Source organism: Phoxinus phoxinus (genome assembly GCF_949152265.1).
Source record: "Phoxinus phoxinus genome assembly, chromosome: 19".
Classification (NCBI taxonomy): Eukaryota; Metazoa; Chordata; class Actinopteri; order Cypriniformes; family Leuciscidae; genus Phoxinus; species Phoxinus phoxinus.
Window position 1 is genome coordinate 14,338,193 of NC_136894.1, and position 11,564 is coordinate 14,349,756.

Here is an 11,564-nt window from a genome sequence, read left to right on the forward strand (position 1 = left end):
ATGCGCCGGCGAGTTAGCCCTAGACACAGTCAAATTAAAAACTTGACTAGGCCTACAAAATTGAGAACAGTGATGGAGCAAGTCAATGGAGGGAGAGTGAGGTGTTAGACCTAATAAGTATATGGGGAGATACTTCAATTCAAGCGAAACTAGAAGGATCATACCGTAACCGCTCCGTAAAAAAAAATAACAGCGTCTCTGTGAAGCTATTCACATCACATTCCCACCAGTCCTGGCTTCGTCTCCGCATCCACACAGACCTCTGTAGTGAATTTGCACCCATCACCCCGCAAAAGGCCAAAATAGCCAATTTTGCTCTCTTTCTCTTCATTCTTCTCCTCCTCAGCACCTGCTCATTAATGTTACGGCTGCCATTACACAAACATTTTGAAATAAAAGCGAAAATGCTTACTTCCTCCATAAACTCCCCAAATTTAGTGCAACAGCGTGCTGAGTCTGATGTCATTGTTATTTTGCGTCAGTTCGAAACTGCAAACAGTTCACACTGGAATCTTATAGGCCACATTTTAAAAGTTAATGTGAACAGCCAAACAAAAGATCGGATTGGAGCAAAAAAAAAATCAGAATTCAGCATTAAGACTTGAGGTGTGAACGGGGGCTTAGATTGTTTAAATAGGGCCCAATATGTGTTTTATCCTTTGGTAAATTGCTGCTGTGATCTTTGATTGTGTTTTTCTGTGTTCATGCGTATATGTTTATATTATTGTTGCTGCTTTCTTGTAAAAGGGATTTTAATCTCAATGAGTTTTTAACCTGGTTAAATAAAGAATAAATGAATGGATGAATGAATGATTAAATTCATTATTAAATTAATGAATGAACAAACAAACAAACAAACAGACAAACGAACATATACTGTACATACATACATTCATAAAAAATAAATATTAATTGTTAGGTAAAATGTTCTATGTTCATGTTGTATTGCAAAATATTTTTGCCGCTATAAGGTAAAGTTAGGGACAGGTGGAATGGGTTGGTTTAAGGGTGGGTTAAAGGGTAAGGGAAGGGTCAGCACTGTAAGATGCAGCTGTAATTACATGCAGGGATTTCTTAAATATAAGTACAGTGTAAAACATGTGTATACGCATTAAGTGTCACAATAAGTATCAGATGATTCATTTAAATGTTAGTTTAGTTAGTTTGACATTTAAAGACCCAAAATGTATTACCATTATACTTTTTAGTAGCTTTTGTTTGAAGGAAGGTGCAAAGAAAAAGAAAGGATCAACAATGCATTTTGGGGAAAGTTTTACACTGCCATTCACAATTCTCAGATCATAATTTCAAACTTAACGCACTGTGCACATTGGGTTAAATCAATCAAATTAAACTTGGCATTTAAATTTTAATTCTGACAGGTTACAAAAAAAGAATTGAATGAGTGTGTTTGTGGTCTCTGAACACTGATGGAATTATTGTGCTGGACGTCGTGACTTTGATATAATGAAATAAATAAATGCTGTGTTACGACTTCAGTGCAGAGGGCTTTTGTTTTAAGTCTGGTCATTATCTAATGAGCTATAGATAGCTCACAGGTGAAGTCTGCTGTTAAAGTCCTTAAACACACACACACACACACACGAGAGTTTGATCAAATGGAGCTGGTGACCCTATATATGAGGTTAACTGGCAGGTGCACTATTTTCATCATGCAGATAATCAGCTCTAATGCTCGTGACCCTTGGAGATGTACAGTACACACCCTGAAAAAGCTGCTGCTTAGTTTAAACAAGAATTTGCATTAAGACTAATCTTTGTGAAACTGATAGTTCTGATCCTGAAAGGCTTTAAGCGAAAGCTCATTTATCAATACAGCATTCCAGTTGTGGTAAATTACAAAATATACTGAAGTAGCTTCAGTGAAATCTATTTTCCATCTATGGGAAATGGTAAAAAAAAGACAAAAATATTTTGTCAAAAAATACCAGGGTTAAAATATTTCCGTGGCTTAAAATAAAATAGATGTTAACTGAAATAAAATAAAAGATACATTTTTTTTTTATTTCAGGTATTTGCCAAAGCAACATTTCTCGTTTTCATTTAGCTTATGTTCTAAAATAACTAAAACTCAAGTAAAAATGTATAAAAACTATAGACATATTTTTCTAAAAAGCTATACAAATGACAAAAACACAACACTAAAACTTTAACTATTTATAATAATACAAGTAAATACAAAAATTAAAACTATTTCAATATATATATAAAAAACAGTCCTTGCAATGATACTAAATGACACTGCAAAAAAAGCTAAACTTTATAATAAAATAATTGATCAATTTAAATAAATATGAATTAAATGGTTATTTACAGTAAGATGTTCACAAAGTGTGCTCTATACTTCTGTAAAGTCATTTCTACAGTAAAAAATAGATCTTACATAACTATCGGTTAAAATTGGCCATCTGGCACTATTGTAGAAAAAGAGAGAGAATGTAAAAAAAGTCAATGAAAGCACAAAAGAATGGCTTTCTTTCATTAAAAAAAGAAAAAGAAAGATACAGGACATGATGTCTCCAATTGCAGTCCATGTAATTAAGTGACCAAAGACAAAAGAAAAAAGGTTTGTTACAAGACAAATTTAGTGCAGACACTTAATAATTAGCTGAAGATGACACAATCGAGTCTCCATGTAATTTACAGGCATGCTCTTGTTGGTTATAGAAGTACATTCAAAGATTTTATAGCTATTATATTTCTCTGCTGGACTGAAAGCTTTATTCTATGAAAGCCTTTGGCTGAGGCTGATGACTGTATTGATTTCTTGCATTGTCATGTGTGAAACACCATATTTCTGAATATCCCTGCAGAATAGTCACTGTTACTTTTTTGTGTTTTGTAAGTTTCATAGCCCTTGGCTCAGGGATGTTGCATTATCATAATAATTGCATTATTATTGAATTTTTCAAACAAGTTGTGTGAGTGTGTGTCATCATATGAAATCATATACATATTTCTAAAGCCTATTTTCTAAATAGAGAGATTTACTGCTGTTTTTCGTTTATAGTGCCAACGACTTAAAGTGATTTACACACAATGTTCTTCTGAATTTTATTTGAATCTCATGATCCAGCATCATACTCATAAGGCTAACATAGGACATGGCAAATAATTTTCCCCACTCTAATTTCTATAAGAGTCTAGCGTCATCTTCTGGTCATTCATGTTGAACTGAGCTTCAGCAGTGAGTTTCTAATAAAACTATATTTTCTTTTATATCCCCCACCTGGAAAGATTATTTTAAGAAAATTGCGCATTTTTATATTTGAAAAAAATGTTAGTACAGTATTTATCCCAATTGTATTTATATATTTGAAAATAAAATGACATTTTTCAAATGAGCATTGTAAATAAACACCAGTTTCGGGACCTCTATTACAAAGCGTAACGTTTACGCAATCTTTATAATAATAATAATATGCTAATTAACAACAACAATAATAATAATAATAATAATAAGATAAAAACATTTGTAGCTGGTAGATTTGTTGGCTAAAGACATTTTTTGACTTTTATTTTGACAATAATTAATTGTAACGGACAAAATAATATCTCTTAAGGTCTGATAAAATGTTTAATATCATTATGTATGTTAAATTATTTTACGTCCTTAAAACTATTTAGAAAAATACATCTAAAAAAAAAAAAACACGTCGCGCAAATGAATAGTTTTGAATGTTTTTGTTCAGGCATCAGGGTGTCCCGGTGAGGCATGACGCAGTAACGTCAGGTCCTTTTTCACAGCGGAAGAAATTGAAAGTAAAAATCACTACAGATCCACTGCAATTCATCGGAATTTATCTTCTAAATTAAATATAAACCATTTTAAAAATGTTCATTTCGGCGGGGGATGTAGTTCCATCTTTTAAAGGCTTTACGTTGATAATGGTAAGTAAAGTATATGCCTTCTTCATTACTATTTCAGCTTCATCATCATCACCACACAAAAAAACAAACACATGTGATCCTCTGTATGCTGCACTTATCAAACATTGAGCTACTTATAATTGTTTATCTTGTGCATAGCCTGCAGTATCTGTTGGAAACGTGGGACAGCTCGCCGTGGATCTCCTCATCTCAACATTAAATATGCCCAGAGTGGGATACTTCCACACGGACTGTCTGATTCCCATGGTTGGGAACAACCCGTATGCCACATCCACTGAGGATGCTGCACAGCTCAGCACCAGCGCAGAGGGTAATGGGATATCATAGCTTTAACTCATGAGAATCATATTTTCTTTCACCACCAACTGTTGCATGTACAGTGTCTGATGTTGTGAATGTGTTTGTGTAGTTTACTCCCACAGTGACTTAAAGCTGGCTGTCCTGCAGATAAGAACACCCATCATCCAGGTTAGTAGTGTGCATTCACACAGGTGTACACTTGAGGTTTACAATTTAGTGGTCGACCGATAAGGAGTTTTTGATGGCTGATGCCAGTATCTTAGAGCAGAGATTCAGATGCCACGGACCCACAAGTATTACTATTTTTGTGCGAGGGACCCAATCCTTAAATTTAAAACGCAGCTATATATAATTTAGATGTATAAAGACCCCATTAATACTGTGAAAAATGTATATTATAACTATGTAAAGTATCATTTGGAAAATGTTCAGTTTATATTATGTTACATGATCATTATGTCTTTAACTCACTATAGTATTATAGTACTATATTAATTTATTTTAAAACATTTATTTAAATCAAATTTATATATATATACACATACATACATACATACATACACACACACACATATAATTGAATAGAAATATACGTAGAAATTTAGAAATAGATACATTTAGAAAGTTAGAAATATATAAGCTTTGATGTGTATATATATATATATATATATATATATATAATTGGTTTATAATTTTAATCAACTGTTTATTTAGTTTAATCATGTATACAATTATAAATAATTTGAAAATAAAGCAATATGAAAATAATTTGTACTTGATAAAAACACTGTAACAGTTTTTCATATACTCTTTACTTTAACATTCTTTCTAATAAATTATATCTGTAGTTTAATCATTTATCTACGGTGGCCGAGAGAGCTCAACTCGCTGCAACTGAAGAAAACACATGCAAATAGAAAAACACCCACAAATTAAGAAAACAGTTTCACAACACGTGTGTGCTCCAAATACTCACAACACAACAAAATACAGAAATGCACTGCAAAAGTTCACAACACAACCAATTGCAAATAGAACACAACACAACGGATATGTTTCCAGAGGACCCCAATAAGTGACGAACCTGGCTGGGACGTGCTTATAGCTTGTGAGCATCCCTATGCCCTATTCCCTTCGAAGGGCAGAGCCCTTGAAGTGGGGACTTTGGAGGGTCCAGGCACTTGTGTGACATTAAGTAGCCGTTTGGAACGCACTTGCAAATAAATATACATTTTATAAAAAAAAGTTTTTAAAACTTGTCGTCTCATCTTTGGACCCTGCATTACCTAACATTTCTTATGAAACTTATTTAAACATAACATGACAAAATTTGTGTAACTGATGTATAGATTAAAATCTTACCCTCATGTTCTTTTTCTCTATCTTTTTTTTCTTTCTAGTTTTCAGCTCATTGTTAACTCTTCTTTTCTAATTTCTATTCTGATGACATTGAACATATTGTAGGTAGGCTATGTCATAAACATGTAATCTCTATGTTTTGCCCAAAAAAAAAGTTTACAAAATAAACTAAAAAAGTAGACTTTGAGCTATAAGCACGTCCCAGCCGGGTTCGTCACTTATTGGGGTCCCCTGGAAACATTTCCATTGTGTTCTGTTCTATTTGCAGTTGGTTGTGTTGTGAACTTTTGCAGTGCGTTTCTGTATTTTGTTGTGTTGTGAGTATTTGGAGCACAAGTGTGTTGTGAAACTGATGAAGATGTTTTCTTAATTTGCGGATGTTTTTATATTTACATGTGTTTTCTTCAGTTGCAGCGCGTTGAGCTCTCGGCCACCGTATTTATCAGACTAAACTGTTAAACAAAGACAGTAAACTTATGCAGACGGAGAACCAGAGCTCCTTTCACTTAATTTCACTTGCACATGACTGTTTACTGTTCATTTTAGACAAAGGTCAGATCATTCCGAAAGCTGATTGTTTCCTGGATCAAGAGTAGTCTATTCCTCAGAAGTGTGCTTCTCTCCAGCAGTCACGCTTATCAGAGAGACGACCAACAGCTTCATGGGTAATGCTTCAGACTTTAGAAGATGATTCTTTACAGACATCCACTAAAAGTCACCAAAATATTGTTGTATGGGTAGTCTTTAAATGCTTGTCTTCTTGTTGAGCAGCACTCCTCTGCGGTTCCTGCTGAGCCCGTCTCTGCAGAAGGAGGAGGGCCAGCGGGTGGAGGAGCTGGGCTGGAGGGAGATGGAGAGAATCAGCGCGTTCCCTGAGATCTCCGACTCAGAGCAGCGGCTCTACATTCCTGGAGGAGGAGTGACCAAAGCCCTTTACACAGACTGGTAAAAACCGGCATAAACCGTAAAATGATCAAATCTACAATCGTGAATTCGGCCAATGGAGTTTGTTGTCTTTCAGCTGCACAGAGGACATCCCTATGGCAGTAGTGCTGATCTTCTGCTCAGAAGGGGACAACATCCCTGATGCTTTTGCTCTCATCAACCATCTCAATGACTGGCTCCATCTGCTGGAAAAACCTGTAAGTGTGTGAGAAAATCTAGTCAATCTGAATAATGCTGACGAAACAAACAGGGTGTCTGGTTAATCAGGTCAATTTAAGGCTTATTAAGACCTTTTTTAAGACTTGAACAAAAAATACTGTTTGAGTGGAGTAGGGCAATGTCTATGGTAAAATATGAAACCCTAAAAGGACTATTCAGACACAATTCAAACATCTTTACAGTTCATATAGGTTTTGACAAAAACAACATTTTATAAAATAATAAACCTAAATCAAACCTAGACCAAAAATTTAAGTTATCCCACGATTTACTCACCCTCAAGCCATCTTCTTTCAGACGAACATAGTCGGAGATATTAAAAAATAGCATTGCTCTTCCAAGCTTTATAATGGTTGTGAATGGTTGTTTTGATTTTGAAGTCCAAAAAAAACACATTGCCACCCACACCACATTAGACTTATATTAGGCAATTATTTCACAACCTTCATTATATAACCTACACAGAAAAATTACAAAGGTCCGGACCTCGGGTACCTCAATGGTTGGGACGGCCCTGAGTGACAATGGCACTAATAAGCGGGGTGAGAATGCACAGAATATTCTGTACACTACAAATCGGTCTATTTATCAACCCTTATTTATCCAAATCATATCACAGCTCACGTTTAGCAGGTCATGTGTAACTGTCGTTCACCACAGGCATTTAGCTTAGGGATCCACTTGGTTGTGGTTTTAAACTCATTTTTGTTTAGTTTTTCGAGTAACGTCTTCTACGCGTGACTTTATTATGCAATGATTTTCACTCGCCTCTAGATGTCCCTCTCAACAGCGCAGCAATACTTAAAAATTATTTATTTGATATATTTACCAGTTAATACTTTGCAACTTCAAAAGAAAAAAATCACATTATTCCACAATATTCAACACGATTTTACTGAAAACATTAATAAATAATAATAATTATTTGAAAAGAATATAAATTTGACAGGGCCCCCTGCTGGCCCAGTGCCCTGGGCAAGTGCCCAGTAAGCCCGTGCGTTAATCCGTGCCTGCATATTGATGAACACGGTAACGCAGAAGATAGAGCAAAACAAAACACCGGCCAAGAATTAGAAGTCTAAAAGGAGAATTTTTAAAGAGAAATGTCTTGAGTATTTTTGATATAAGAGAAGAGGAGCTTGAGTTTGTTGCCCAGCCCTGTTTGTTTGAACCGCGAGAGGCGTCAAAGCTTCTGCTACTCTTACATCTATATCATACATCGCGTCAGGAGTTACTCTTTTGGAGTAAGTTGACTTGCGTAAGCCGTCTGCTAGTTATTTTAGTTTATGTAGTTTTAAATATGGATATTTCTTTTTACAAAAACTCATCGCTTTGCTTCAGAAGGCCTTTATTACCCCCCTATGGATTACTTTTATGATGGATGGATGTGCTTTTTTGAACTTCAAAATCAGGACTGCCATTCACTACCATTATGAAGCTTAGAAGAGCCAATGATATTTTTTTATGTAACTCCCAATTGTGTTCGTCTGAAAGAAGAATGTCATATACACCTAGGATGGCTTGAGGGTGAGTAAATCATGGGATAATTAAACATTTTGGGTGAACTGACCCATAAGGAACAGGGATGTTACTCTCACAAACACACCTTATCATCCTGATTTTTAGAATCCATATTAGTTTCTCGTCGATCAACCAGTTAACATTTATAACAGTGCGTGTATGCTGCGTAAAAATATGGTTCGATTTTTGCATTGATCTGAACAAAAACAGCAGAGTGAAAATTGATTCTCTGCCAGTAAGGTGAGAAGTTTGCAGGTATGATATAAACACCATAAAAGTAAGCCTTGTCATAATTAATCTACAGTAAACCATAAACAGTTGCTTGGCATAAATGTGGGTTATTCATTGATCGCGAACCGCAAGGCTGTAGACTGTAACTGTGCCGTGTTTTTACTTCGAAATTTGCAGAACTCCTGTTTTCTCTGTCCCCAAATTTAAGACCTCTTGAAATTATACTTCAGAGTTTTATTATACCATTTAACATATTTATGACTTTTTATGGTCTTTAATTTGATGAAACTTAGTTTAGGACTTTAAGGACCTCTGAGGAAATGGGATCTGATTATTATGAAAGAAAAACATGCAGAAGGACCATTGGATGAAATTTCAAAACTTGTTGAGCATGGAGTAGGATGTGGTTACAGAATTTCAGAAGTGAAAGTTTTTTCCCGCACAGATAGTGTTGCTGTTTTGTTAATGTAATGTTTTCTCTTAGACGCAGGGCTCAGTGCAGTGGCGGGTTCCTTCCTCATGGAAGCTGCTGTTCGGCAGCGGGATCCCACCTCTTCTCTTCTGAAGCGTGGCTGAAACTCCACGCCGGCGCCTGGACATGCTCTTTCAACGGCTGGTGTGACCGTTTATAACACGAATCAGAGAATCACTGATGCTGAACTGTCAAACTGCACACAGCGCTAAATACACATTTTGCTTGTAAATAAGTGAAATAGAACAGAAATAATAACCCGTAACATTATTTTTTGCCAAATTGTGTGTCCCGTGTCGTTTTTTCTTATATTGCTAGTCATGCTGATACTTTGTTTTCATCTCTCCACCCGGCAGTTGATGACATGTCTGGCTCTCTTCCACTTGAGTTTCCCAGCAGTGTAGCAGTTCTTGTAATGTGACGCAGCTCTAAACCTGCTGTGGCCAGTTGTGTGTGACACTGTTCTTCTGGGAAGAAAGCAAAAACATTTTAAAGCCCCTTCTACAGTTTGACATAGGGCTGGGCGATAAAACGATAACGATAATTATCGCGATATAATTTTTCTCGATAAAACGATATCAAGAGCTCGATAAATGTTCGATAATTTTTTTTGCGCCAAAAGCGGAACGAATCTCATTTGAACCGCGCGCGCCACACGGACCGTTTATCCGCTCGGCTCAAAGTCCAAACGGCAGCGCGAGCGCGAGCTCACTCGAGCAGACGCGTTTACTCTGATCGGTCTCGGTCACTAGATCCAGGGAGAGCGCTTGAATTCAGCGAGGAACACAAATGTCTCAGTGATTTTAACCAGTTTAAAGGCAGATGAAGCGGCGCTGACGAACAGGAGAAGCACTGTGCGCAACGATACAGTCAGAAACTTCTCCGACTACACATTCCCATCATTTACCACGGATTTACTGTAACGTTAGCCTAGTAATATTAACTGCACCATGAAATGTGGGATATATATATATTGAATTGTATAATATTATTAATGTAGACAATGTATTAAAGGACTAATGTAATATAATTACAGTTTTTAATAATGTATTTAGGCTACTGGTTTTCATAAATACCATAGAAACGTCACAATATGTGACGTTTCTCACATAGAAACCATAAAGTTACAATAGAAACCATAAAGTTACATTTTATCTGTGGTTATCATGATCTAAATGCATGATGCTGGATGACCAATGGTTAATTTAAATAAAACTAAAGAATATTACATTTTAGCAAATAAAAATAATGTTGTTACTTTTTTTTTAACAGATTTTATTTTACTGTTTTTGTTACTGAACATAAATTGTATAAAGTAAATCTGCATCCTAACTCAAGCTAATACGACTGAAATAAAGATATTTATTTTGTTAAGGAAAAATGTCAAATATTTGAATGTTCTACCTCGGATTTGTGAAATGTTCACCTGTTTGTCAAGAGTTTGTCATGAAATGTTCTGACAATAAAGAGTAGTTTAAAAACACAACGCTCTGGTTTCTACAGTTTTCACTTAGGAGTACAAATCTGTCTTTAAACTTGAAATAAATAAAGATTTGACATTTATCGATAATTATCGATATCGACTGATATAAAAAAAAATATCGTGATATTTTTTTTTGGCCATATCGCCCAGCCCTAGTTTGACAATGCTTTCATTGTTGGTGCACCAAGAATGACCATGGTAAAAGTGTCAAGTCATGTCCCATCATTGCGGTCTTAAACCTTCACAGAAATTAGATTTTATGGGTCTAACAAAAATGGTCAAGAAATAGCCTGGTCATATACTATTGTTTGAGGGCAGTAAGATTTTGACTTTACAAAAAATATATTAAAAAAAAAAATGAAATTGATCAAAAGTGACAGGAAAGACATGGTTATAAAACATTTCTATTTAAAATAAATGCTGTTCTTTAGACCTTTCTATTCATCACCTAATACTGAAAAAAAATGATCACGGTTTGCACAAAATTATGAAGTAGCACAACAGTTTTCAACGTTGCTGATAAATATTTCTTGAGCAGCAAATCACATATATTAAAATGGATTTTTGAAGGATCATGATGTGACTGAAGACTGGAGTAATGGCTGCTGAAAATTCATGAGAAAATTATGTTTTAAAATCTATTCAAATTAAGCTATTTTAAATTTTAATAATTCACAATATTACTTTTTTTGATAAATACAGACTTGGTGAGCAAAAGAAGTATATCTTTATATAAAAGAAGAGTAAAAAGTGTATTTTACTCCTAAACAAGAAATGTTTATCATGTTAAAGTATATTTAATTACAATTATGATGTCTCTCGTGAAATTTTCACAATTAAACATTATAGTAATGTGAAAAAGTGGAAACCGGGCATTTTCAAGAATATTCACAGGATTATTTTACTGAATTTGTTGGTTTAAGTAAAAAACAAAAACAAATATTTTACAGTAATAACAATAGCATATTTTCCTACATTACAGTATTAAGGATTTGGGGGGAAATGTCACCATGGGAAAAAGTTAATGGTCTTAAGAAGGCTACATTTTTATTTCAGGATGAATTATGAACTGGACTTTCTTCATGAGATCTACCTTCACACTAAACACAAAGTGATTTACCA

General features: G+C 34.9%; 1 protein-coding gene across 2 annotated transcripts; it reads left to right on the forward strand.

Moving 5' to 3' along the window:
* The first annotated feature begins 3,513 nt into the window (after nt 1-3,513).
* psmg2 (proteasome (prosome, macropain) assembly chaperone 2) lies at nt 3,514-10,687 on the forward strand. 2 transcript variants are annotated; one of them, XR_013795142.1, is made up of 8 exons: nt 3,514-3,912; nt 4,051-4,222; nt 4,322-4,380; nt 6,118-6,236; nt 6,343-6,516; nt 6,593-6,713; nt 8,972-9,465; nt 10,593-10,687. XR_013795142.1 is itself a non-coding variant. In XM_079591499.1 (7 exons), exons 1-7 carry the CDS (start codon nt 3,856-3,858, stop codon nt 9,050-9,052), a joined length of 783 nt encoding a protein of 260 aa, XP_079447625.1. In that variant the 5' UTR covers nt 3,514-3,855; the 3' UTR covers nt 9,053-10,435. The 2 variants fall into 2 exon arrangements, 1 of the variants encoding a protein (XP_079447625.1); XM_079591499.1 differs by lacking the exon at nt 10,593-10,687 and having other exon boundaries at nt 8,972-10,435.
* Nucleotides 10,688-11,564: the final 877 nt, after the last annotated feature.